Source organism: Cucurbita pepo, chromosome 13 (assembly GCF_057944985.1).
Source record: "Cucurbita pepo subsp. pepo isolate OVF chromosome 13, ASM5794498v1, whole genome shotgun sequence".
Classification (NCBI taxonomy): Eukaryota; Viridiplantae; Streptophyta; class Magnoliopsida; order Cucurbitales; family Cucurbitaceae; genus Cucurbita; species Cucurbita pepo.
This window is the reverse complement of record NC_141810.1, coordinates 11,382,216-11,408,962: the sequence shown is the minus strand read 5'-3', so window position 1 is coordinate 11,408,962 and position 26,747 is coordinate 11,382,216. Positions and strand designations below refer to the sequence as shown.

The window sequence follows — 26,747 nt, the reverse complement described above, 5'->3', positions numbered from 1 at the left end:
AACCATGCACTGTTGACACTGGGTTTCGTGAATCATTACTAGTTCTATTGTCTCGTTTGGCTAGATTCATAGTCTTGTTGAATTCTATTTTGGTTTTGTTTCAGTCGATAGTTGTAACAACTCTATCTCACCACAAGTAGATATTGTCCTTTTTAAATTTTCACTTTTGACTTCTCCTAACAAATTGGGATCTCGCAATTGTCAACCGTTGACTAATTAAGGTCAACAATCAACAATCAATAGTCAATATTCAACGTCAATAGTAAACAAAAAGTTTGATCGATTCAAGAAAATTTGTCCAATAAGTTACTTCCTCATAATTTAATCCATAACAATTTTCTCATTGAACCCACAAATGCTGTACTTTTTAGTTCCATCTAGATCATTAGAACTTTCGGTATCATTTTTCATAGAACTTTCAATAGAACTTTCCGTAGAACTTTCGAGAGAACTTTCAGTATAACTTTCCATAGAACAGAGATTTAGACCAATTTAGAACATTTTTCTTAAGTTTAAATCAATTTAAGAATCTTTTAAGCATACCTAAGAATCTCAACAACTTCACCGATGTTTAAATGTTAGTAAATTTAATGTTGGATGTTATATGTTAGCTCAGATGAATTGTTTGTTGTATGTTATATTGTATGCTCCTTTGATACGTTGATTACAAAGTATACTCTGGAACTAAAATTTAAAATGTTGATAAAATACATTTATAATCGTAAAATTCATTAACAATATGCTACAAGAATTACTTATTTAAAAAAATTATACCTAAATTAAAATAACGTAGTTAAGGTTTTTAAAAATAAAATAGTAATTATCATAAATTTAATTTTCTAATTCAAATTTAAATTTTGTTGTAGATTTTTTTTTATTTTTTATTTTTCAAAATAGATAATCTTGATATAAACACTTTTGAAAGAAAATAATTTTTATTAATATTTACAAATTTTATTTAATATATCATACTATTTTAATCGTTTTTTTAGGTCGTTAAAATAAAAAAGTTGATGTGAATTAAATGGAATAAAGGATTAGAAATAGATTCCTCAAATAGTAAAATTTGGAATAAATAGCACGTTTTATTCTCATTTACGATCATGGTAAACGTCATCAAAAAAAAATTGAAGTGGATTCCAAATTTCTTTTTTATTTTATTTTTTATTCTATATGAGTAAACGCATCCTAAAATATTTCGGCAATAGTCTTTTTCAAACACGAAAATATCCATAATTAATTTACGGTTAATCGAATCAAATATAACTCCAACACTTCACTCGAAATTATTATTTATAGTTTTTTATTTTAAACTATTTTTTATTAAATATTTTATTCTCAAAACATGTTAAATAAAAAATTTACTAAGGTTAAAATTTACTTTTTATTTTTTTTATTTTTTTTTATTTTTCATTTGAATTGAGACTATTAGTCTTCTTAAAGTCAACACATAATAAAATGTCTAATTAATTACGGTGGAAGACAAAAAAGAGAGTATAAATATAAATAAAAAGTTAAAAAGTGATTAGTTTAAAAGTTTAAAAAGTAACTAATTTAAGAAATAGCAAAATTAATTTAAAAATTATGTATTATAATTATTTTAATTTAGCTAACTTAAAATGAACGTTAAAAATTAAAAGTGGACATTAGTGAAACGTGAGATAAACGTGCAAGAAATTAAAATTTAGAAATTAAATGACAATTAAAGTAAAAATTCAAAGGACAAAAATGTAAAGTGGGACCAAAAAAGGTTTTTTTTTTTTTTCCCTAAAAAATACAAAACTTGTCACATATTATACAACAATATATTCACCTGTCCCAACACATTACTAACATTAGTTAAATATATTAAATATTCTTCATTTTTATAATAATTTTATAAATAGAGTAGAGTTGGATTGGATTGTAACTGTGATATCCCACATTGGTTGGGGAGTAGAACGAAACACCCTAAGGGTGTGGAAACCTTTCACTAGCAGAAGCGTTTTAAACCCTTGAAGGGAAGTCTAAAAGGGAAAGTACAAAGAGGATAGTATCTACTAGCGGTGGGCTTGGGGCATTACAAATGGTATCAGAGTCAGACGCCAGACAATCTGCCACTAGTGAGGAGGCTGTTCCCCGAAGGGAGTAGACGTGAGGTAGTGTGTCAGTAAGGACACTGGGCCCTGAAGGGGTGGATTGTGATATCCCACATTGATTGGGGAGGAGAACGAAACACCCTTTATCAGACATTGGATGATGTGCCACCAGCGAGGAGGTTGTTCCCCGAAGGGGGTAGATACGAGGCGGTGTGCCAGTAAGGATGTTGTGCCCTAAAGGGGTGGATTGTGATATTCCACATTGGTTGGGGAGGAAAACGAAACACGGTTTATAAAGGTGTGAAAACCTTCCCTTGAAGGGAAACCCAAAAGGGAAAGTCCAAAAAAGACAATATTTGCTAGCAGTGGACTTGAGCGGTTACACATGGTATTAGAGTCAGACACTGGACGATGGGCCACCAGCGAGGAGGCTGTTTCTCGAAGGGAGTAGACACGAGGTAGTGTGCCAGTAAAGACACTGGGCTCCGAAGGGGTGGATTTGGTGGTGGTCCCACATCGATTGGAGAAAGGATCGAAGGGGTATGAGTGTAATTTATATATGAAAAAAAAGCATAAAGTATAATGAATGTGAAAATAGGGAACTCTAATTCCCTTTTTTAAATGAATGTTGAAATCTATATATACCTTATCTATTATACTTGAAATAATTTCTTTTAATAAAAATATCGTAAAAGGAAAAGGAAAAGGAGACGGAAAGGGAAAGGGAAAGGAAGAGAGAGAGAGGGTTATTAGTAAGCTTTGAGGAATTGTCAAAAACGTCCATGGAATCCAATTCTTCGTCGTGAGAGTTGGAGCGAAGAATTCACCCAACCTCAAAGCCCTTCAAATAAGTTCCTTGGAGCGAAGAATTCACCCAACCTCAAAGCCCTTCAAATAAGTTCCAAGAAACGACACTACATCTCTCTCTCAGTTTCTTAATCGACTTAATTCAAGGCTTTGGTCAATGCAAACAGGAAGGAATACGAAGGGGTAAGGCTATATATATGTGTGTGTGTGTGTGTTAGTTTTTGAGCTCTAAAACCAGAGATCTGGTATTTCAAATTCCCCTTTGTTTCATTGAAATTTTGTAGGAAGTGGTGGAGAGCAAGATGAGTGGCGGTGGCAGTAGCACTTCTCGAAGCACTAGGGATTTGATCTGCCATGCCGGTGCTGGTGCTGCTGCAGGTTTGTTTTTTCGTTTTTTCACGCTTAATTTTGAGCTTTTTGTGTTAGATTTCTGTTGTGTATCGATGAGGGTTTGAAATTTGGGGGTTTAGATTAGTTACTTGCATGGTCTGTATACACATTGAGTTTTTGTTTAGGGATTATTTGGTATTCGTGTTCTTATGTTGAGCGTAACAGGTGCTATAGCAGCCACGTTCGTCTGCCCTTTAGATGTGATCAAGACGAGGCTGCAAGTGCATGGTCTTCCATCTGGTCAAAGAGGAGGTAATCTATAGTCTTAACCTTGGAGATAGTGTTAATTCCTTTTTCTTCTACAACTTTTTAGTTCAAGAACAACTGGGTGGGGTGGGGGATTCAAATCTCAACTCTCTCAAAATTATGCCTTAAATCATTGAGTTACGTTGTGGTTGACGTAAAAGTGTGGTCATTTTCATCTTTAGTGTGCAAATATACCATGAATTGGTAATCTCAGGCTGCTAATTAGATGCGTCGTTATGCTAGTTTAGCTCAACTGCTAATGAAATTAATAACTTCCTTATAGGTGGTAGCTTCCAACAATGTTAAGCTACGAAAAACAATTTTTTAAATACTACTACTATCTTTCTTAGTAGATTTTGATTAAGATTTTGAAAGCATGTTTAGAAATAGATTATGGAACCAGTAAAGCTGTCAGTAAACTATCTCTATTAGTAGAAACAGAAAATAAAAATATAAATCCTTATCAAAGAGGGTTTAACTTTATATTGGTAATGAGATATACGAACAATCTAAGCTGAACAACAGCCAAGGTGGGATTCTGTTTTGAACGTTATAGTTGGATGGAAGCTTAGAACTAATTATTCAATGTATTTCGAAGTCTGAATCAATTCAGTTTTCTGTTCTTCATTGTTCTGGGACGTTTTCCTGGAATGGCTGTAACAGCTGGTTGTGATTGGTCGTATTGATTTTGAGAATCAAACTAAGGATTTGACCTGGATTAAGACTTAGAAAACTAGTGTTCAAAGGATTAATTTTAGTTATGTGATAACTGATATTAGCATTTCTGCTTCTGAAAATACAGGTTGGTATACATGTTTATGGATTATATTTCTTTAATCTCATCTGTCCTGTACCCAGGTAGTATTATTGTCACTAGCCTACAAGACATAATGCGTTCTGAAGGTTTCAGGGGACTGTACCGTGGCCTTTCACCAACAATATTAGCACTTCTTCCAAACTGGGCTGTGAGTATTTTATTGGATATTCCTTGGGAAAGTAGCATTAAGACCTTTCAGTTTTTTCCAAACTGATGCATCAATTTTATGGTTGGTTGCTTGTACTTAAGCCCATGTTAGTGGCCGACACCATATTGAAGCTTGTTCATGAACTAGAATTTCATGAATAGTTAATGAAATCCACTTTTCTGTAGGACTTTCTTCTGTTTTCCTTTTTCATTATCTTTCTTGGGGATCTGACTTTTTGATGGGTCTCATTTCTTGCAACTGTACAAGCATAACTTTTCATACAGGAAATCCTTCCTGGGCTGCGCTGTTGACATTAATCATCTATTTTCTTCCCCACTTGGGTGCATAATGCATTATGTGATTTTTTTCCCGACCCATTGCATCTGAGTGTTTTTCTTTTTCCTGTTTCTTTTCTAACTGGCAATTCAGAAGTTATCCTTCCTAAGAGACATTGGTTTTTCCCTTTAAATAAAGAAAATGGTGATTTATGTACTTGTAACAGTAGGACCTAAGTGGGATAAAGATTTACTTCCACACTTTGTTGTGGGATGTTATGCTGACATTTCTATTTCGTTCTAAAATAAATTATTAAGAATAACTATATAATTTTATTATTACTATGACCAAAATTTATTTCCACATGACCTTACTTTGGCACAAGTTATGTTTATGAGATTCATCATCCATTTATTGTTTCAGGCTCATTTTTCCATCACCTGAACTATTTCTACTTTTCGATTGACAAAATTTGCTCATCTCACATGTAGGTCTACTTCACAGTTTATGAGCATCTAAAAGGCGTACTTCATTCAGATGGTTGGTTTTGAGGTTCATTGGCAAATGATTTTTTCGTTTTTTACAAACATTATTTCTTTGCATGCTGTTGCACTCCTCCCATTTTGAATTTTGGATATGTTTAATTCTTGAATCCATAGAAATGGTTAAATTTGGTTGAATTACTTTTGTGTAATTAATATTATATTTGCTATTTGATTGCAGGGGACGATGGTCATCAACTCTCGTTCGGCGCAAATATGGTTGCTGCTGCTGGGGCTGGGGGATCTACTGCCATTGCAACAAATCCTTTATGGGTTGTTAAGACCAGACTCCAAGTAAGTATTAGGTTTTTGTGCTTTTAAATTTCCATTTCATTGAGTTCGTCTTCTATACTCCATCTTACTGAATCCCATCTAAGTCCTATATTTTATATTGTTATTCTTTTGGATGTTCATAGTATTTTTGGTTAAAACTCAGACACAGGGAATGAGGCCTGGTGTGGTTCCTTACACAGGCATGGTTTCAGCATTTACCAGGATCATACAGGAAGAAGGAATCCGTGGGCTTTACAGGTTTGTTCTGACCATGTTTGTGAAAACTGAAGTTTTGATATGATATATGTTTACCTAAATTTGTCGTTTGATTGTATTGAGTGATCGTGCTAAACTTATATTCTTTTGAAAATAATGACTAATGATATACTATTTACTTCCTCCTCGTTTTATTTTTTATGTTTCTATTTTAAATTCTCTAACTTTTGTAATAATTATGAGGCCATGGCTTTGATTTGTTCTACAAACAGTGGTATCCTCCCTTCATTGGTTGGGATAAGTCATGTTGCCATTCAATTTCCAGCATACGAAAAGCTCAAATCATACATGGCAAAAAGAGGTACGTAATGACAATCCTCCTATGGTTATATACTTATTTAATTGAGCAAGATCGTTAAAAATTTATTTTTCCAGATAACACAACCATTGAAAAGCTAACTCCGGGACATTTAGCAATTGCCTCGTCATTGTCAAAAGTTATGGCCTCGGTGACGACTTACCCACATGAGGTAGGTTCTTAAACTCTCTCTCTCTCTCTCTCTATGAGTGCATGTGTTGTGTGTATTCGAACATATGGGTGTAGGAGATTCAAACATTGTCCTCTTGGTCGAGGATATATCACTTAATTAGTTGAGATGTGCTTAGATTGGTGTGTCTTTGTTAATACTTTATCCTGTTCAAACTTCATCTCCAGGTAGTTCGTTCCAGGATGCAAGAGCAAGGCCAAGCCAGAAATGTTGCTCCTCAATACTCAGGCGTACTGGACTGTATCAAAAAGGTTTTTCAAAAGGAAGGTCTTCCCGGTTTTTACAGGGGTTGTGCGACAAATCTGTTACGAACAACGCCATCCGCCGTAATAACCTTCACCAGCTATGAGATGATACATAGGTTTCTACTGCAATTTATACCTCAAGGCGAGGAGAAACCTTCCCCCCATCTGAATTCGAATAGCAATAGCCATGTGAAGCCCCAAAAGGCAAACCGAGACGACTCGAAGGAAGAGAGTGATTCCGGCTTACAACAATCACAATCCCAGCCAAGTAAGCAAACTAGAATTCCTCTGGGGAACAAAGAACAGTTAGCATCTAGACACTGATTAAATTTTGATTGCCTCCTCTCTTTTTTCCCCCCTCTTGATCTTAGAGACGAATAATAAAATTTTCTGTTGGTGAATAAACGCATGCTCTCCGTGTGCTCTGAATTTATGGATATGTTCATTGGTTGGTGATTGCTATGGAAAAATCTGTAGCATCCACATGTCTGTGTGAGTGAATGAAAACCATATCCATATCAAACTTGTACCTGATCGAGTCTAGGAATTTTGGAGATGAGCTGCCCAGCAAATTATATTAATAGATTTATTGGTTGTTGGATAATCACTATGTTTCTGTTCATTTCATTGCAGTTTATATTTTATTGGTAGCTTCGAATTCGAGTTGTCTTGTCTTCATAAGTTTTCTATGTATTCAAACCGTTGGGACTTCGGACAAAGTTTCAATTTGATCTCTATGATTTTTGAAGTTTAGTCTCTGAAGTTCGGATGTAGCTTCTCACCTTTGTCTCGACACGATTAGAACTGTTTTTAAACATGATGATACTCGGGATACTAGGGATTAGATTGAATGAAAATTTTAAAACTATAAGGACCAAATTGAGATTAAGAAAAGGGTATATAAAGAAACTTATTGAATGGAAGGTGATGGTTTTATGTAAAGTGAGATGCATTGCTTTTTAGGAGTGGAATTTTGAGTGCCTTTTGTTTGTGTTTGTGAAGGAAACGTTTCATATGCCTTTGAATATCTGGTCCATATTCTTGGTCCCAACCCCCTTAGAGAAACAAATAAATTAATATTTTTTTTGTTATTCCATTTTAACTTTAACACTTTATTTATTTTAAATCTCATATTTTCATTTCTATCCACTATTTCAATCTTTTATCATTCATTTTTTTTACCACCTTTTTTATTTAAAAAAAATAAATTAAAATACTATTATTACTGTACGCAACTTAAACTTTTTAAAATTGTCTAGAAAATACTCTTAAAATCCTCCAATTTTTTTTAAAAAAATTTAAAAATACCAAATACCTTTAGAACGGTCAAAAACTTCATTAGTACTCTTAAATCGATCTAAAAGGTTCAAAAATAAAATTATTAGTCAATGATATTTTTGCACTTTTTTTAATTTTTAATTTTCTTTTAGCCTAGATTACTTTAGTAGATATTTGGATCTTCTTTTTGAGATTTAAAGCTCAAGTCATTAAAGTGAGACGCTAAAAAAAAAAAAAAAAAAAAAATAGATTCAAAATAGACTTCTCGAAAAATTACCCTAAGACCTACTACAAAATTCGAACGACCATAATAAATCTATACTTTATCAATTGGGCAATAAACTTATGGATTTTGAAGTGCATTTGAGTCCAAGTCTTAAACATCTCTCATGGAATAAAGGGAAAAAGAAAAAGAGGGTCCCTCCCACTAATGAAGAATCCACTTAAATATTAAAAGGAAGTGTATATTCTATGTCACACTCATATTAATACTTTAATCCAATTCATATGCTTAAATTAATCCAATTTTGGGACCTATCTTATATCAATTCTAAATTCTCAATTCACTTTAGTAGATTTTTTAACTCCCATTTAACTCACTATCTCGACTATGGTCAAAGCGGTGTCCAAAATTACAAACTTTATGAACTATATTAAAAACAATTTTTAAAAAAATCAAGGTTTAAGCTTTAAATTTGGAAATGATTTCATTAATTAATAAATTATTTGAAAATTCAACAAATAATAAAGCTCATCATAACACAAAAATAAGCAAATTCCCACTCATGGGAAATCTATTAATCACAAATTATTTTCCTAATTTCAAGTAAAAATTTAAAACTATACTAAAAAAAAACAGAGAATATATATAATTAATTCATTAATTATAGAAAGGGTTTTTTAAATAAATCATTCATTACTCGGGGATTCCGGCGAGAACCGGCCGCCAAGTTTTCTGAAGCAAGTATTTGTACCGGAAGCCGGTCCAACCCGGTCTAGGTGAACCGGGTTTGCAACCGGGCGATCCAATATGATCGTCTGCTTTCTTCTTACAAACCGGAGTCACGTTCCGGAAAGGAGCCGCGATCGCCGTCTCGTTAATCCTGGCGTCGGTTCCATCATACGGCGGCGACGAAACGAACAAGTCCTTCAACTTGTTGCCTCGAGTCAAATCCTTACGGTCGTCTATGTTCTTCTCCGGCAAGGCGCAGCGGCGAGGGGACCGGCGGCTGAAATTCCGAGTGAGAAGCATCCGCAGAGTGGTTTTACGGCGGCGGAGGTGAAGGAGAGGACTAGTTCTAGGGCTTAAAGTGGGACTCTGAGCGACGCCGCAGTGCGTCGAAAGGAGCTTGAATTTGAGAAGCGACGCCATGGAAAGAAATTACAGAGAAAGAATCGCGAATCGATCAAACGACTTTTGAAATGGAATCTGAAATTTGAAAAACTGTAATGATCGAAGAGACGAATTCGGAGAGGATTTTGAGAGCGTTGGGAATTGGGGTTTGATTTTGTTGATTCATTTTCAGTCCCAACTTTGAATTGAAAGGGAAATTTCATTGAATTCTAAATACAATAATTATATTATTTAATATTATTGAAAAAGAAGCTCTCCCCCAACCGAAATTACCTTTTTACCCCTATAAAATCATTTTCCAACTCTACTTTTGTCACTTTTTGCTGGTACCCATGGATTAAAAATGTCCAAGTTTTTCTTTTCTTTCTATCTTTTTGACCATAGTCTAAGTAACTTTTATGAAAAATTTGTGAAATGAAAAAAAAATATATTATATAAAAATTATTAATTGTGGTCCATATCAAACTGTTCAGAACATGGTACTAGAGCCATGGACTTATATGTTCGGTTCATAATAACATCATTAAACAGTTACAAAACAAGGAAGGGAATAAAGTAATCGTCGTCTATTCAGAATTGCTTTATACGCAACACATGTACGAGCACGTGGGCATCAAGGTGAGCTCGTATACGTACGTTTTGAACCTTATCTTTGACTAGCGTTCCTGGTATACTAGGAAGAAAATGGAGCACACATATAAGATATGAGTATGTGCCAATTATAGGGAGGAAGTATCCTGATGGACCTGTGGAGCCACTTTGTCATTCCCTTGTAGATTGGTTGAACCTATCTCTTAGCTCACAACTAAACCTCTAATTTTAGCTAAAACACTTGGAATTGTTCAAAGAGTGACGTGGCTTTATACGGGTAAAAAATGGTAGGATAGGATCTAGACGTGTCAAACGGGGCTAAAAAACAGGTATCTCAAGCCAAATAAGCCGCCAAGCCCGAAGCCATGTTGGGAGTAGTCGACTCAGCAGAGTCGCAAGGCGCGACACGTGGGTCAAGGCACGGGCCAAGGGTTGCGCGAGTCGGTTCAGGTTGTGGGTTGGGTGTAGGCCGTGGGTTGGCTTTTGAATTTGGGCCAAGCTTTGGTGGATCGTGGGCTCATATGGATTTGGGGCAAGTTTATGGATGCTGACGTGGAATAGGTCAAGTGGGCTAGCAGACACGCTCGGCCTATTTGAAAGAAAGTAATGTTATAAGCTAAAAGAAAATAAGCAACAACCATGTCTTCAATGATTGACAATTAGTCACATATCGCCTTATTGACATAGCAAGAATAGTAAATACCTAACTATACATGAAAGTATGTAAAAAGGGTTTGGAATGGACATGTGACCATGAACAACACGCCTTGGATAAACGTGACCAAAACATCCGACGTTCAGCCATAGGTAATGCGCCTTAGACAAGCGTGATTGTAACACTTTGTCCACTCCTATTCTACCTGCTTGGTGCTACAAATCTCAAATAATTGGTCATAATTCAAGTCATATTAGGTTTAATATCAAAACTGGAGTGGAACATAAAAAAAATGCACCTAACACGCGATTTCCCGCACCCCACCCACGGGAGGAGCTTCTATGCATAGGCTCACGCATGGATACAAGGCTTAATTGCGACCACACCTCAGTTTGAATCCTAGAACTAGCAAGTCATCTAATTTTTTTATCGATATTCTCGCATGCCCAACTGCACTTTGATACTTAGGAGAAGCGATCGCTTACATATTTTTTTGATGATTTATGTGATCGCGACATACATCCCATCTTAGAGTGCGCGTTCAAGCTACAGTTGTAGTAGCTAGGCAATATATTTTTTTACTTCCACATCACCACTACCTCAGCAACAACAGCGACAATGTCATGCTACCATCATGTGCATTGCTTGAATATGAGAAAAAATAACTTTCAAATTTGAATCTAAGGTACGATAGGGTCAGCCTAAAAGGCTCGAAAGAGCTCCATGTGTGTTAACTCTCAAAATGAGAATTATAGTTATTGTTCATTGATAGTGGTCTTTTATGGACTAAAAAGCCCGAATGTTGATGATTTGATGCTTAAACGGTCTAAATTGTCACGGTTGATTTGATCTTTTTGTTCATAAGTGTTCCAATAAATCGACCATATGCTCCAACCCTCCAAAAGGACCTAATTATGAATAAGTGTTAGTCTACGACAAGTCGGGTCATTATCAAAAGAATAACCTAAAACTTAAGACATGGTATATTTTGATTCAAATACATGATGAATTGATTATGGTTGTACCATTCATATTATAACTATGATAGGAAAGATTCCTAACAATCTGAACCACGAGCCCATATGAAAAATTCATCTTTATAGGAAACTAAGTTGAGCCCATATGAGAAATTCATCTTTATAAGAAACCGAGGCAAAATTCCCGTCAAAGCTGTGAGGACTTATTGTTTATTTTTGACATTGAAGATCGAATTAAATTTTATATTTAGGGGATTATTTTACATGGTAGAAAATAGAATACTAAAAGAAAAAAAAAACCCAAAATTAAAGAAAAAAACATGTTTTTTTTTTTTTTATAATTTTATTCGTTATTTTTTTAATTACCTGTTTTATTTTCCGTATTTCCTTTCCCTTCTCTCCGTATGCAGACTCGGCCGTCTTTTTATTTTTCATTATTATTATTATTTTAAATTTTTTTTTTTTTCCTTCTATTCAACCATCCTGGCTTTCTATTTGTTTTTGCCTAAACCCTATTTCACGTTTTGCCGCCACTCCCTCCCATTACCAGCCACTGCACCCCGCCCTGCCGATCGACGGCCGCCACCCCTACCCGACGCTGCACTTCCAGCTGCTGCGGTCTCAGACACCCGACGAAATTGTCCCCGTTCCTTGCCTCTCACACTCTCTCGCCTGTCCGAGCAACCAGAGTTACTTATCTCTGTTGTTATTCTTTTTTCAGTGGTTTAGCCTCAAACCTGTGCCGTTGGTGAGGTCGCACCGCCCCCCCGCACTCACCGCTGCTCATTTTTCGTACACCTAAGGTTTTGATTTTTTTTATTTTGTTTTGTTGATTGAATTATGTTGATTTATTCTGCTCTCCGCGAAGAAGAAAATCGAGAGTATCTTTTTTTTTTTTTTTTTTTTGTTGTTGGTGTCTTCTTCAATCAATGTTCAAAAACAGATTGAATCAGTAAGTAAAAACAAACAAACAAACATATCATTCTTATCCAAATCAATTAATAATGAAAAAAAAAAAAAAGTTTAAGAAGATGAACGAACGAAGCAAAAAAGGAAACTTACCTGTATGTAGTTTTCTCAGCTAAAAAAAAAAAAAAACTGGATGGAACCGGAAAGCTGTATTGAAAGGATTGAAAGTATTGGTATCAGTTATACAAGAACAGAAAAATACAATGGTCAAACAAAATAGAAAACTGTTGTGGAGTTTGCTTGAATGTAGGAGAAACTATGATGCCTATAAATTGGCACTGTTTTCAAATTCCTATTTTATTTTTCATCCAAACACGTGGACTGATTAGAATTCCTTCCAAATTCAGGTTTCTAAACAGGGGTAAGGTAGAATTTGGCTTAAAAATCCAAAATCATCCTTTTATTATTATTTTATTCTGCATTTTCTCGGTTACTAACAATAGCATTAGAATTTCGAGGTTAGAAGTAGCTTTACCTCAGTAAATTGAAATTTTTTGGTTACATTGAGAATTTTTGGATTTCAGAACTTGTAATGCCTTTAGTTTCTTTTCACATTACAAAATTTCCGCGAAACTTGAACCATGCTCCAAGGAAGAGGAGAAGGGAGATTGGTTTATTGCGTTAGATTTTTAGTTCCTTGAGGAAGTATCGCTCCATGTTAACTTTTATATCCATATGACACTAATTAGATTGTGTTAATTATTGTTTTCTAAGAAAAAGTTAATGTGCAGAGTTGCTGTGACTAAATCTTAATGGCTGGTAGAAAATTGGTTCGGGATTTATTTCTCTCGAGACAAAGCTTGTTTTATCAGCTTACTTCCCAAGAGGTATTTTTTCTTCCCTATGCTTGAACCTTATCCCATCTTTCTCCACTATAGTCTTCATAGGATGAATATCTGTGGTGTAAAGCTATTCAATATCAAGTTTGTTTTAATTTATGGTTGGGTTTTGTTCTGGTAGAGCTCCTGTACGAGATCACAATTGCTCTTACCAAATGGCTACTCCATCAATCGTAGATTCAGCGTATTCAATGAGTTCTCAAAGAAAGTGAAAGGAGAAGCTAACAAGTATCTTCCCTCTTCTTTAGAATTATAATACTCATGCATGTTCAATTTTATCTTCTCTTGATGGTTTCTTAAGAGATTTTCTTTGGCATTTTAGAGGGTTTTGGAAGGCTTCTAAGGGCTGCATTAGTCTAATATCTCTTTCTATGAAAGAAGGGTGTCTTTGAATATTGTTTTATTGACTTCATTTTTTCAAGCTGCTTTTCTAAGTTTCAAGCCCTTGTGTTTTTGTTATACTTTCCTCCAGAAGAAGCTTCTGCATTTTGGAGCTCTTTATTTTAGATTTTTGGCTGTATTTTTGTTTGCTTTCTAGTTATTTTTCATTATTTTATCCTCTTGTATTTTTAGGCTTATTTTTTTTCTTGTAGTTTTTCATTTCCGTTGGGAACTTGCGTACTTGAACTTTTTTGATCCTTTTCATATATCAATGAAGAATTGTTTCTTGTCAAAAAAAATAAAAATAAAATAAATAATCTTCATGCGTGTATATGTATTTTAGCTTTTCTGCAAGTGTTTCTCTATTCAACGCAACAAGTACAAATGCACGTGAATTGTTTTTCATCTTGTACATTATTATTTAATGCTGCATGAATTTAATTGGAGGAAGATTCTTGAAGAGACGAATCTGTTGATGTATGTCTCAGTACAAAGTGCACCTCAGTTTAGGCAGTGCTCATGTATTCTGCCTGTTCCTGGAAGCTAAACCCAAGCAGCTTAGACCCACTAAAAGCAACGAAACCAACCATTTGGTTGAGTAAAACATAAATATCTATGACTATAATATTTTCCCAAAGAGGATGAATATTTTTTTCGAAGAAACTTGAATTTCTTTGAACTTTTTATTTTATTTTATTGGAAACAAGAAATAGAATGATATTGATAAAGAGAGATAATGCAAAAAGAGAAGGAAATGAGATCTACCCACCACACTGAGGGGTTACAAGGAAGGCGCCCACTTGGTGTAAATATGAACCTAGATTATAGTTATGAAAGATCTTGGGGTGAATACACCAAGAAGAAGCATACAATCTAACTCGATCCTCATGAATAGCCAAGCTTTTTCCTCCATAAGGTTTGTAAGGCAAAAATTTCATTGATAAACTAAAAAGGAGGAAAGGGTCTTCCAACCATCAGAGGTGGATTACCGAAAACTAATCCACCGAGCAATAAGGTTTGTAAGGCTATGATTCTTGAAATGATGGACAGTGAATGGTGAGAACAACATTCTCGGATAGTTGGGGTTTAAGAAGGTCTCCAGCCAGTGCTTTAGTAAGAATTCAACAAAATGTTAGAATCTTTGAAGATAAGGCATTTATACAGGATTTGTTTTGGGTCAATGTACAGTGTACGTTTTTTCATTGGTGTTCAAATTACAAGAAATTCTTTTATAATTGTAATCTTCTAGTGCTATCTATGGAAGCTTTCTTGTAGCTCCTTGTCTCAGGGGGTCCTTAGGATGTCCCTTTGTATTTAGTTCAAGTTCTTTTTTCTTATAAAAAACAACCGAGACTGAGTGGGTATGAGCTGCAGTGAAGCCATGTTTTAGAAACATAATTTCACTGATGAATAGAAAAGGAGTTAATACACTCCCAACCATCAAATACGAATTACAAAAAAGACTTCGGAAATTATAGAGGAAAGACTATAATCTACATGAGGCGTAAACAACCTTATTATGAGCAAAATGGAAATCCAGCTCAATGAGTTTAGCATGCTCATAAAAAACAAGGTTGGAACTAGGAAGCAATTTTAGTGGTTGATTATTACAAAACCAAAGAGTTGATCCCTTGAAAGAAATTATGTAAATCTTGCAATACATAACTCAACCACAAAATCAAAGTTACAATGGTCTCAACTTTAGTTGATGAATGAGAGTGAGTAGATTAACTTTGAGCTTTCCACGATGTATTTGGCTATTGTTGTTATTGACTCAGTTTCTTTTTGGGTGTAAGAAATAAATTTTATTGATATATAAAATTTGCAATAGAAGGGAAAAATAAGCTTCTTCTACTGGACTAAGGAGTGGAGTAGCTATCAAAAATGAAGGAAGATTAATATTTACACCACAATATAACTAAAAAAACTACATAATCAGAAAAATTATCAAAGGATCTTTCTTTTTGGTGAAAACTCTTCGGTTGTCCCTGATACAAGTTGCCTAAAAGACATCTCACACTAGGTGGATACAAAGAACATTTTCCCATCCGACAGAGGTAGCTGGCTTGAATGTAGTGAAAGGAGACTATTTGGATTAAATGGGAGAGCTGTGGACCATATGCTTCTGTGTTTTTGCATCATTTTTGCAGAACAGGCAGCTATGAGAGGACAGGGACAGTAGCAATCAGCGCTGAAGCTTATCAAAAGTGTTGAAGGGTTGTGACTGGCCCTGTAATTAAGTTTCCATAATAAAAATTTGACCTTTCCGGGTATAGATATGAAATACAAGCAATGTTGCGTAAGGGATTTTGCTGTGGAGGATATCCGCCTTCCAACTTCCATAGCCTAAGGTCCCTTGTATGAGACCAATGTTTGGCAGATAGACGACAATTTTTCTGCATAGATAAGGAGTTTAAGAGGGAGTAGTGAGCAGCCAAGGGAACATCCAACAACCAACTATCATGCCAAGGGGAGGTGTTTGGCTGTTTCCTCCCCATTGCCAAGTTTGTTGATAAGTCTGTCTTAGATAAGACTTTGATGTTTTATTTTTCCCCAGGCATTTTGCAGACGCTTGAAGTTCTGATTAGAGGCCATAGTTCTTTTTTTAGTTCAACAATTGCGAGGGTGGAGAATCGAATTATCGACCTTCGAGATGATAATTGGTATCTTATCCATTAAGCGATATCCAGTTTGATGTTTAAGGGCCAAGAATTGAGAGATAATTTGCCTCTGAAGGGATTGCTCTTCCTTTTGATACCTCCAAATCCATTTAGCCAATAATGATCCGTTTTTTCCTCTTATACTGAGTAGACAAGACCTGTAAAATTTGTTGGGTGGAGGATTTTCCTTCATCGAATGAGATGCTTACTTGATGATGCAGAAGATCTCTTCAAATAGAAGTTTTTTGTAGCTTTTTGTTGATTTTCTAGACAAAATCATCCTTGGAGGGGGCAGTATTGGAAGAGAGACAAAAAAGATTGGTGGGGAGGTTTAATAGGAGGCTTTGGTAAGTGTAAGCCTACCACCTCTGAAGACGTGTAACCCATTCCATGAATAGAGCCTCCTTACAATTTTCTCAAAGATTGGTGCCCTAAAGGATGTTGGTCAGGGGTTTCCATTCAAGTTAAGGCCAAGATATGCCATTGTATTCTTTATTTCTTTCCTCCATGAAAACTCAGTTTCTCATTAAATGGGGTGAAGGCTGAGGTATGAGTTTGTATTCTTAATCCACCAAGCTCATTTTTAGAATGTGCCATTTAATGTGGATTAGATTCATCATCAATGGTGAAACAACTCATTTTTACCATAGAAGAATGCAAAGGGCCTAAAGGAAAAAAGGTCAAGCTCTGATATTATATTCAATTGAAGGATGATTGTCAAAACAAACTAACTGCTCACTTTGTAAAACGCATGAAGCTATATTATAAACCAGATTATGACTTCTTAGCTTCCAGTTGCTTCTTGCATTGATTTTTCTTTGTGGTTTGTATCCATGGTATTTATTTCTGTAATGAGTGGTCTGGAAAACACTGCAGAAACCCAGAATTTCAACAATCTGTCAAAGAGTGGAAGGAGAAGGCAGAAGAACTTAAAGGTGTGAAAGAAGACCTAAAAGTTAGGTAATATTTTGAGAACTCTGTTCTATGTCTTGCATATTTTTAGTGGTATTTGTTAACAGGCTGAGACATACCCTTGTATGTCAAGGCTGGGTGGGCACTTCAATGGATGGCCTGAGATGGTGAAATGGCGAATGCAGAACAAAGCAGACAACTGAGCAGCTTTACAAGCAGGTGGATGGCGCTTGGTCTGAGGCTGAGGCTACAGCCAGAAAGGTGATTGTTTTTCCCTTTTACCTGCTATCTGTATTTATAATTGTTGCCGTTTATCTGTGACTGTGAATGAATATTTAGGTAGTTGGTACACCATGATTGGGTTAGTGCATTTCCCTTCTCGCATTAATTTTAAAATGTTATCGAGTTATTTTTCATAATTTTTTTAGTCATGGGCAGGCAATTGTTTTTGGGCTTCTAGTTTTATTTCCTAAGCTTGTTGGGAAAATAAAATCTGTTTCTTTCACATGAGTACGGTGAATATTATGGTGTCCCTGGAAGTCGTGCCTGCTATTTATTTGAGTCTTTCATTCAATTTTTTATTTTAATTTTTGCAGGTTTCCACGGATGTCAAAGAGAAAATATCTGCTGCTACGGAGGAGGTTTGTGTGTTTTATGTGATACATCAGTCAAGCATATATAACCATACCCATGGTATTAATATTCAACTCTATTGGACCCAGGTAAAAGAAGCTTTTGGATTCAGTCATAAAAAATCTTCGGGGTCTACTCGTTCCTCAACTGATCCTGGTGCTGATGCAAAGAAACATGGGAGTGAGGCCCCTTCTGAAGAAGCCAAAGATCAACATACTGGTTCTACTGGTTCTTCCGAAACAGTATTTGGAAAATTTAAGTCCAGCATTCCTTCAACAGGAATTTCCTCGGCATTTGAACGGTTGAAAAGCACAAAGTTAATTGACTTAACAAAGAAGGGATATGAAATTGTGAAGGATGAGTTAAGTGGAAAACCACATAAGAAAAAGCATTTAGAATATGAGCCTTCCACCTCGCCAAAAGTTGAAAAAAGTACAAGAACCGATGTTGTTGTTTTACCATCAAAGCAGTCTCATTGGAGTAAGAAGTGGGAGGCATTCAAGGCGAAGGTAAATTGCATTAGTGGCCTATGTTTTATGGAGTTTCATTAGAGCTTCTATTAAAACATTAATTTCTTTTTAACCTAATCAGTTGTTTCCATTTTTCTTTTTCTTCCTTTAGATGCATGGTCATCCCATGTTCAAGCGTGTTACTGGTTATAGTGAACCTGTAATGTCAAAGGGTCAGGAGGTATGTATTTCCAATTTATTGCTATATTATAATTTCTTCTAAAAAGTTCCGTATCTACTGCTAGGTTTCATTTAATGTGATCAACTGCTAGAGAGACGGTTATGCATTGTGTTTTAAGAAAAATAAGAAACAATTTCATCGATTAATGAAATTTCAAAAGAAGAGAGAAAGAGAATGCCCCAAACCGTAGGTGTTACAAAAAGCATCTTCGTCAAAAGAGAAGAAAAGCTGTGTGAAGAAAACAAAGAATTGAATTTACATTGAGTTGAAGCTATAAAAACGGCACTGTCACAAAAAAACTGGGTATTCAGTTTCCTTTTTATTGAAAGTTCTGCAGTTTTTTTTAAGCCAAGCCGACCACATAAAGCTCGAACGGGATACTTCAAAAGGAGCTCCTTGGTCTTGAAGAAGAGGTGGCCCAAAAGGAGATTGATAAGAGAAAATGGGCCAGCTGAAAGCATTCTTTAGATCAATCTAGAAACGTTGAGCAAGGTGGCTGTGTATAAATATGCGAGATTGTGTCTCCAAACTATTTTTACAAAGGGTACACCAATTTGGAGTGAGGACCATGTATGATAGATGCGCCTATCATTAGAGTTAATGGCTTTGTGAGATAGCTCCCAAATGTAGAATTTCTTCTTTGGGTACTTATCATGCTGATTCGTCTTTGTATAGAGATGGGGATTTCTCTCAGCTGACTGATCAAGGCTATGATGGGGCGGGATTTGACAGAAAAACCCAGTGGTCTCATGAGGCCAAACCTAACTTTGTTTGAAGTTAGGCGGACGTTTGATAAACGAAAGCTTAATTCAGCCCATTTTGGTGCTTCATGATACAAAATCTTCTGAAATCCAAGTGCCAGAAGCCAATCCCCAGTTATTTTTGCCCGATACCATTTTTCTGTTTCTGGCTGAGACTGAGAATAGCTTGGAAAAACATAGGGCCAAAGGTCTGTTAGTAAACTAGGAAAACATGCGAAAACTTGTATTCAATGGTTGGATGGGTCCAAATTTATCTGTCTTGAGTTGGGGCAATTCAGTGGTAGCCGAAAACTTGCACTCTTAGTTTCTTTTTTCTTTTTTTTTTAATGTTGAATATAATATGTAATGATATTTTCTTACATTGGAATTGACAGATAGCCGAGGACATTCGTGAAAGGTGGGAGACAAGTGATAACCCAATAGTTCAAAAAATTCAGGAGTAAGTATTTATTGTATCATATTTGTTTGGCAAATAGAGAAACTGGTGTCCTGTGTGGTCATGCAACTTGGCTTTTCAATGTGAAGGCCAAATTACTTTGTTTTCTCTACTTTATTCACTTTGTGAGGCATTTGGTTGGGAATGAATGGGCTATGAGGCATGATATATTACAAATTAAGTGGGATATATGGAGTTGGGAAGGTTATTTTTTGTTTCTTTCTTTGGGGGGGGGGGGGGGGGGGGGGGGGGGGGGGGGGGCTATAGCATAGAGATTGGGGAGCTTGGACCCAGTCAAGAATTGGCGGTGGATTAGTAATTTAAAGAATCTATAGGAAATCATAAGTCTTTTCACTGATCGAACGTTATATTAACTTATTCTCTCCGATGAACTAAACTCTACCTTACCCAAAAAATAATTGTAAGTCTTATGCTCAAGAGACAATTTAGAAGGTGCAGCTTATATCATTTATATGGATTTCAGATGTTCTTTTGAATAGATATTTTCGAAATGAAAAGTCAAACAGTTGGTTATCAACTTATTTCCTTTGGTGCTTTGGGAAGTTTTGGGTATCACACTTAGTTAAGAAAGTCTTCCCAATGAAACTTAATTTTCCGTTATGATTTTATCTGTATACAATTCCTATATTGAATGCGTTAATTTATTGTTAGGCTTGTTCTTTTGAATAGATATTTTCGAAATGAAAAGTCAAACAGTTGGTTATCAACTTATTTCCTTTGGTGCTTTGGGAAGTTTTGGGTATCACACTTAGTTAAGAAAGTCTTCTCAATGAAACTTAATTTTCCGTTATGATTTTATCTGTATACAATTCCTATATTGAATGCGTTAATTTATTGTTAGGCTTGCTGTGATGAAATTTACACAGGCCTAATGGTTTAGTCAGGAGGGAATAGGATTTATTTCTGGCTTGACTTGTGACTCTGTCTCCTCTTTAGGCAAGAAACATGAGATTCCATTGATCGTTGAGTTACAAATTTGTAGAAAATATGAAACACCTTGTACGAAAATGAAACTAAAGAAAACCTCCCTCTATTTGATCAAATTGCAATAAATCAAGTTGTAAAGGGAGGTAGATTGCTCACCCATAATTTAGTATGGTTCTTGGTTAAATCTACACGTTCATCTACAAAAAAGGGCATTATAACACCTAGAGAATATTTACAAAAGGCATTATAACAAGGAGGCCCAAATGGAGATATGAAAACTGACAATGAATCTTTAGCTCTCAAATCCTTCAAAATTTTGTTGTTTCTCTCGACTCAAAGACCCCCAAAAATGCACAAACCTTATCAAGCCACAAAATTTGGCCATTTCACAAAAAGGCAAGTGAAGGAGAAACCCTTTGATCATAGAATTGCTTTCTCTAGGTCGGCAAGGTGAAAGCCAAAAGGTTTAGAAGTGTAGTTACAACTTCCAAAAAGGTGGTCGAGATCCTCAGCTGCCAAAGAATACAACACAGTCCTATCATGGCATGGAAAAGACCGAGGTTGGAATCCCATATACGGTAACCCCCCCCCCCCCCCCCGCAGGGGTAGTTGAGAACTCCCCAATCAAGGCTAAAAGTGCACAGTATCTGTTGTTTTCCTATTAGACAGTGGGTGATGGAAACCTAGAGAAAGGGAGGAGAGCTTCCGAAGGAAGGGAGAAAAGCAGAATACCAATGAAACCTTCTAAATCTTATCTAAACAAAGTAAAGTTCTTCTTTTTATGGAAACACCAATGAAATCTAATCTTGCTTTGAACGTTTAATTCTTGTTTTTCTGCCAGCTTCATTCAAACATCCACATTCCTCCATGCTGATCTCCCCAAGTCCTTTTCAAGGGACTGTGTATGGCATATTACTCCCTTTCTATATTTGTACACCGATCCTTAATATGCCACTCAAACATTTAACCTTTGTCTGGGAAACAAGAGCTTTCCTTAGAAGCCAAAACACGGTCCAACAATGACTGAATTGGCTGCTTGAGTTGTGAGCCTGATGATGGCCAATTTGGTATTTTGTCCACAAACTGTATCCTTGGTTATTCTGTTCCTCTTTTGTTCTCCTGTCATCGTTGTATGTTTCTGTATTTTATTGCTGCCAAAATTTTATTTATTTATCACCAAATTTTTTTATTTATTTATCTTATTTCTCACAGCATAAATGAAAACGTCTTCCAAGAATCAGATGCTGCTACGTCATTCAAGGAAATTCGTCGTAGAGATCCGTAAGATTTTTCATTTGGAGCTTTCGTACTTTTCTGTTTGAATCAATGTTCTGATTTGGTTTTTTCCTCTTTAACTCTGTGGATAGGTATTTCTCTTTACCAGATTTCGTATCGGAAGTTCAAGAAGCAATCAAACCAGTGTTAACTTCTTATATAAAGGTTAGCGTGATGCTTATATCTAAGCTGAAAGTTACTTTTCTCACCTCACCAAAGAATATCATTACTATTTATGTTGTGTTTCTTCTAATTATTTCTTGCATGGCATCTGGTTTGATGATTAAAGTAGACTTTCTGACATGGATGTTTTCAAGTCATAACAAATACTCGGTACTTCAGGGAGATGCTGAAATTTTGAAGAAATACTGTAGTGGTGAGGTGATAGAACGTTGTAAAGCAGAGCATCAGGCTTACCAGAGCCAAGGTATCTTCTTCGATAACAAGGTAAGGATATATATTCTAAATACTGCTCTTTTGTTATTGAAATTTATTGCTTCCTTTTGTTTGGGGCTTGATGGTGGTGCATCTATATTCTACATCCATAAAATGGACCTTTCTCTTGTATTATTGAGTAATTATTATCTACCGTCTTCTCAGCATAGGCTTTCCCTGGAAAGTAGGTTTGTACTGCTGCATCACCATGATGAAAAGGATTTTGCATCACGATACAAACAATTATTTTATAATATGAACCTGCAGTACTCCAAATGAATGCTAGATTAATTTGGAATCAGGGCAGAAAGAGAGTGAGATGGAGAGATAGTGTTGCACGCTTAAGAGCCATCTTTCTCCAAAACATAGTTATACTGATACTTTTCTATTTTTCTCATTTACTTATTTTCTTTGCTTCTGGCACCTTCTCCAATCTAGCCGAATAACAACCCCCTAATAATATGGAAGTTTGCTTCTTACTTGCCAAATCTAATACACTTCCACTGCCGTACTTTCTCAATGATTGTAAGTATATAAGAAGCCCAGCTCATCAGTTGTATGGATCCTTTTCTGCTAATCTCTCCCTTCTTCATTATCTACCTTCAAAAAATATGCTGAAGGATTTGATTCATCTAAACAATAATATTTCTTTTTTCAATTCGATTGGGGGTTACGGGTAGTTTGAGCCCTTACCACTGGAGATTTGATGATATGGAGATGTAAAAAGGAAAACCGTGGTGAAGAAAGGGAATTGTTGGGGAAGGTAAGGAAAGTGGGAGAGCATCTGGGCTATGTTTGTGGAAGCATTTTGGCATGGCTGACGGTACTTTTGTTAAACCATGGCCAAAGCATTCCATATAAAAACCATCATCATTATGTTGTGGGTAAACATATAGTACTGTTGGTAGAAGTCTAAAAGTAAAATACTCAGATGGAATGTTTGTTGTCCTAGGTGCTTGACTAAGAACCACTTATGCAATTGTATGAGTGTAGAAGAAAACATTCAAAGTAATTTGTTATTAAGCACTTTTTTTTTTTGAAACTGAAGTGTTTATAATTTAAGTACTTGTGCTACAATCACTGTTACACACCTTATTGACTGGCTTGTGCTTAACATTGTGAGGTTTGCACATTGATAGGTGGACAGTATTATAACTAATGTAAGGTTTTCTTGTATGAATACTAATTTCTTGTCTGAAAAGCAGATTCTGCACATTTCAGACGTTGAAGTGCGGGAGACCAAGATGATGGGAAACACTCCAATCATCATTGTAGCTGTACGCTCCGACAGTCTCTATGGCTCTATTGTTCTTGATTTTGTTTTTGTTGCAGGACGAAATGATGCTAATGCCTCCTTTTTACTTAATTTTTACAGTTCCAAACACAGCAGGTGTACTGCGTACGCGATGCGCATGGATCAATTAAAGAAGGTGGCAAGGTGAGTTTTGGTTTTTTCTATTTCCAATTCTGCTTACATTAATGCACCGTATGTAATGAGAGTTGAATAGGAGAGAATGAGAACCCTGAAGAAATCTGAAAACTTCTAATCTCCAAAAACTTATTGCATACAAAAATAAAATGCGGAGGATTATTTGATGTTTATTGTCGCTTTTAATCATAATGTGTGGAGCGTACAAGGAAAACTGGAGAGAAAATAAACAATAGGTCCCAACAAGGAGAGAAAATTAACGTAAGGCTAGATAAGGTTCAGTTTTTGCAGACTTCCAATCCTCTAGATTACATAGATTGACGATCACGGATCGTGGTTATAGCCATCTAACTGTGCATTACCCTATCGAGAAGTTCTAAGAAAGAGATGTGAGATCCGTCAATTCCTTTTCATCCAAATTTCCTCAACCGCATAACAGATTTCACGGTCTAAAGATTTATGTTACTAATTGCAAATGTTGATTTTAAACTTACAAAGCCTAAGGAAGATTGCATTGACTCTTGGAGAGGAAAATAAGAACTATCCTATGGAGGGAGGGAATCAAAGGAGTTTTAGTGATTGACGTTTATACTTGAATTATGTTCATATTCTTTAGCGAATTCGAGATGGGTAAATGAAATGTTCTTGTTATGGCAGGACACTATCCACACAGTATATTATGCATGGGCTATGCAAATGTTGGAACCTGAAGAAGTTGGAGAGGGAGCTCCTCATGCTATTTGGAGGGTTAGGGAAATGCAGCAGTTTGGTGTTCAAGCACTCATCTAGTTGCCTTCTTTGTTTTCTGATCCAAACTCTTCTACTTCACCCACCCATGTTTATTTCTTCTCTATACTCCCTCTGGTTTTTGTTAGTTTCCAGAGAAAACCAATCTATTTATCAATTTTGATTCATAAAAATCTGGGGATTTGTCAAATTTTTTAAAGGAAACCAAGCAAATCATTCCCAATACTATAACAAATTCAAGTTTCTAAATTTCTTTTCAACAATCTAATAATCTTTATTACTGCTTTTTTTTGTAAGGCTTGAAGTGTTAATAAAGGCTCTTTGTCATTCAAATGTGTCAAGACAACGACAACGACGTCGAGAGTGAGGACAATGTTGTAAGGTTCTCTTAGAAGATGACCACTTGTAAAATGAGGACCATAAGTTTTACATACCACAAATCATCTTGACCACTCTTCAATACAGAAGTGAGTGATTGGATTTGTGTTCTTTAAAAATGAAGCACATGAGAAGATTTAGGACGACATTGACAGGGTTTGACACTATCCCACCAGACAAAGATATGCAGGAAAGCAGCAACCATTGCCTCTGTGTCCACATATTGAGTTTGCTGACTGTTCCTCAACATGTTACAGAATATTTAGCAATACTTATCCCATCCATTTCTATATTTTTTTTTTCTTTTTTCAAGCTAAATCATATTTGTGAATAAGTCAAAACCGAAAGAATTTGAGAGTTCGAGATAAGGCGAGTGATTCTCTGATTCTCTATTCTCTTTTGTCCCTTCATTATGTTTGTCTAAAGTTAATACGACCCGTCGTTATCTTATGTATGTGGTAGTCAATATTGCAATGAATGAAGTTCCATTTCATATAGTTCACGATATGGTCTTCAAAAAATACATATGTTTATGAAATTAGTCCCTACGAGCGCTACAATTATTTCAATTAAGAACCCCGTCTAAAAGAGAACAATAATATAACACCATTTTTCCTATCGTCCTACACGATAAATTTTTGTGGAAGAAGTATAGAAATGTCCATTTAATCTGCGGGGTCCTGCCTTAAATGGAGTCGGAAATCCTCGTTCAAATGGAAACCCCTTAAATGGAGTCGGAAATCCTCGTTCAAATGGAAAATACGAGAAAGAGTGAAAAAAGATTTTTTCTCACTAGTTAAATGGTGCCTATTTCTCATCCTCTACCTCAATTTTCCCATATCTTTATCCCGCCTCAATTTTTATATATAAATATAAATATATCTATATGTATCAAAACTATGAAACAAAAATTAAAATGTTAGAAATGTTAAATTGAAAATATTTTTCTCAAAATTGTAAATTTTGTTTAATATCTAAAAGAATAAAAAAAAAAAAAATCAAAATATGGGCATCTATTTTTGCAAAACATTCATTTATTTTTCTACAGGATAAATGCCTTTTTACAATATTCTCTCCATAAAATTAAGCAATTGAGAAATAATTAATTTAAAAAATGCTAAAACATTTGATTTAAATTTGCATCTCAAAATATATAAAGTTGTAAATGAGAAAAAAAAAAAAAAAGAAAAAAAAATGGTACAACGATTGGGCCTCCAGCCCAAATAGAAATTAGAAAAGCTATATTTAGCTAATGATTAGATCAAAACTCTTTAAAACTATAAATGTATGGATAAAGTTTACAATACTATGAGCCTAAACCCTTTACTTTTCAAACATTGAGGAGTTGTTTGGCCGACGAGTAAGAGTTCGAGAGTAGACTTCGTTTGGTTAACCGAGAAATAAAATCTATTCAAAGTCAAATCGGCTAATGATCGTAGTGATGTTAGTTTGGAATCAGGTAATTAAACTCATCTAAGCTCGTTTTAGTCATAAGGTTCATATCATCTATAGTTCCTCAGAGCTTATCCCAATCACTGGATCTTCTATCTCCTCTAAGTTTATTCCAATAATCCAGATATAAAGGTGAGACGTGACCTCGTAATCGTTTCATCCTAATTTTAAACCCATAATTTCAACCACCGGGGAGAGGCCTCATCTTATATAATTCATATCATTTCCCTAGTAGATCCTCAGTGACATCATATGTGGGTCTATATTATGAATCGAGTAAGTTTCTCTCATAAGTGATAACAGGTTGAAGATGACATGTGATTTGTGCCTATGTGAGCACGTGAAGATCGAGAAAGACAAG

At 35.4% G+C, this 26,747-nt stretch overlaps 3 protein-coding genes across 3 annotated transcripts; 2 read left to right on the top strand and 1 right to left on the bottom strand.

The window, feature by feature from the left end:
- The first annotated feature begins 2,844 nt into the window (after positions 1-2,844).
- LOC111808497 (nicotinamide adenine dinucleotide transporter 2, mitochondrial) lies at positions 2,845-7,190 on the top strand. Its single transcript, XM_087117161.1, has 10 exons — positions 2,845-3,068; positions 3,170-3,263; positions 3,441-3,527; positions 4,380-4,486; positions 5,254-5,302; positions 5,486-5,598; positions 5,741-5,835; positions 6,066-6,154; positions 6,229-6,327; positions 6,513-7,190. The coding sequence occupies exons 2-10, from the start codon at positions 3,188-3,190 to the stop codon at positions 6,908-6,910; spliced, it is 1,113 nt and encodes a 370-aa protein (XP_086973287.1). The 5' UTR covers positions 2,845-3,068; positions 3,170-3,187; the 3' UTR covers positions 6,911-7,190.
- A 1,442-nt stretch (positions 7,191-8,632) lies between these two features.
- LOC111808499 (uncharacterized) lies at positions 8,633-9,421 on the bottom strand. The gene has a single exon (XM_023694508.2). The coding sequence runs from the start codon at positions 9,234-9,236 to the stop codon at positions 8,781-8,783; it is 456 nt and encodes a 151-aa protein (XP_023550276.1). The 5' UTR covers positions 9,237-9,421; the 3' UTR covers positions 8,633-8,780.
- Positions 9,422-11,953: 2,532 nt separating this feature from the next.
- LOC111808495 (mitochondrial import inner membrane translocase subunit TIM44-2) lies at positions 11,954-24,819 on the top strand. The gene is made up of 15 exons (XM_023694503.2): positions 11,954-12,244; positions 13,142-13,237; positions 13,371-13,477; positions 17,167-17,250; positions 17,388-17,463; positions 17,799-17,843; positions 17,925-18,344; positions 18,457-18,525; positions 19,661-19,725; positions 21,883-21,951; positions 22,038-22,110; positions 22,288-22,392; positions 23,586-23,657; positions 23,756-23,818; positions 24,467-24,819. The coding sequence occupies exons 2-15, from the start codon at positions 13,163-13,165 to the stop codon at positions 24,596-24,598; spliced, it is 1,455 nt and encodes a 484-aa protein (XP_023550271.1). The 5' UTR covers positions 11,954-12,244; positions 13,142-13,162; the 3' UTR covers positions 24,599-24,819.
- Positions 24,820-26,747: the final 1,928 nt, after the last annotated feature.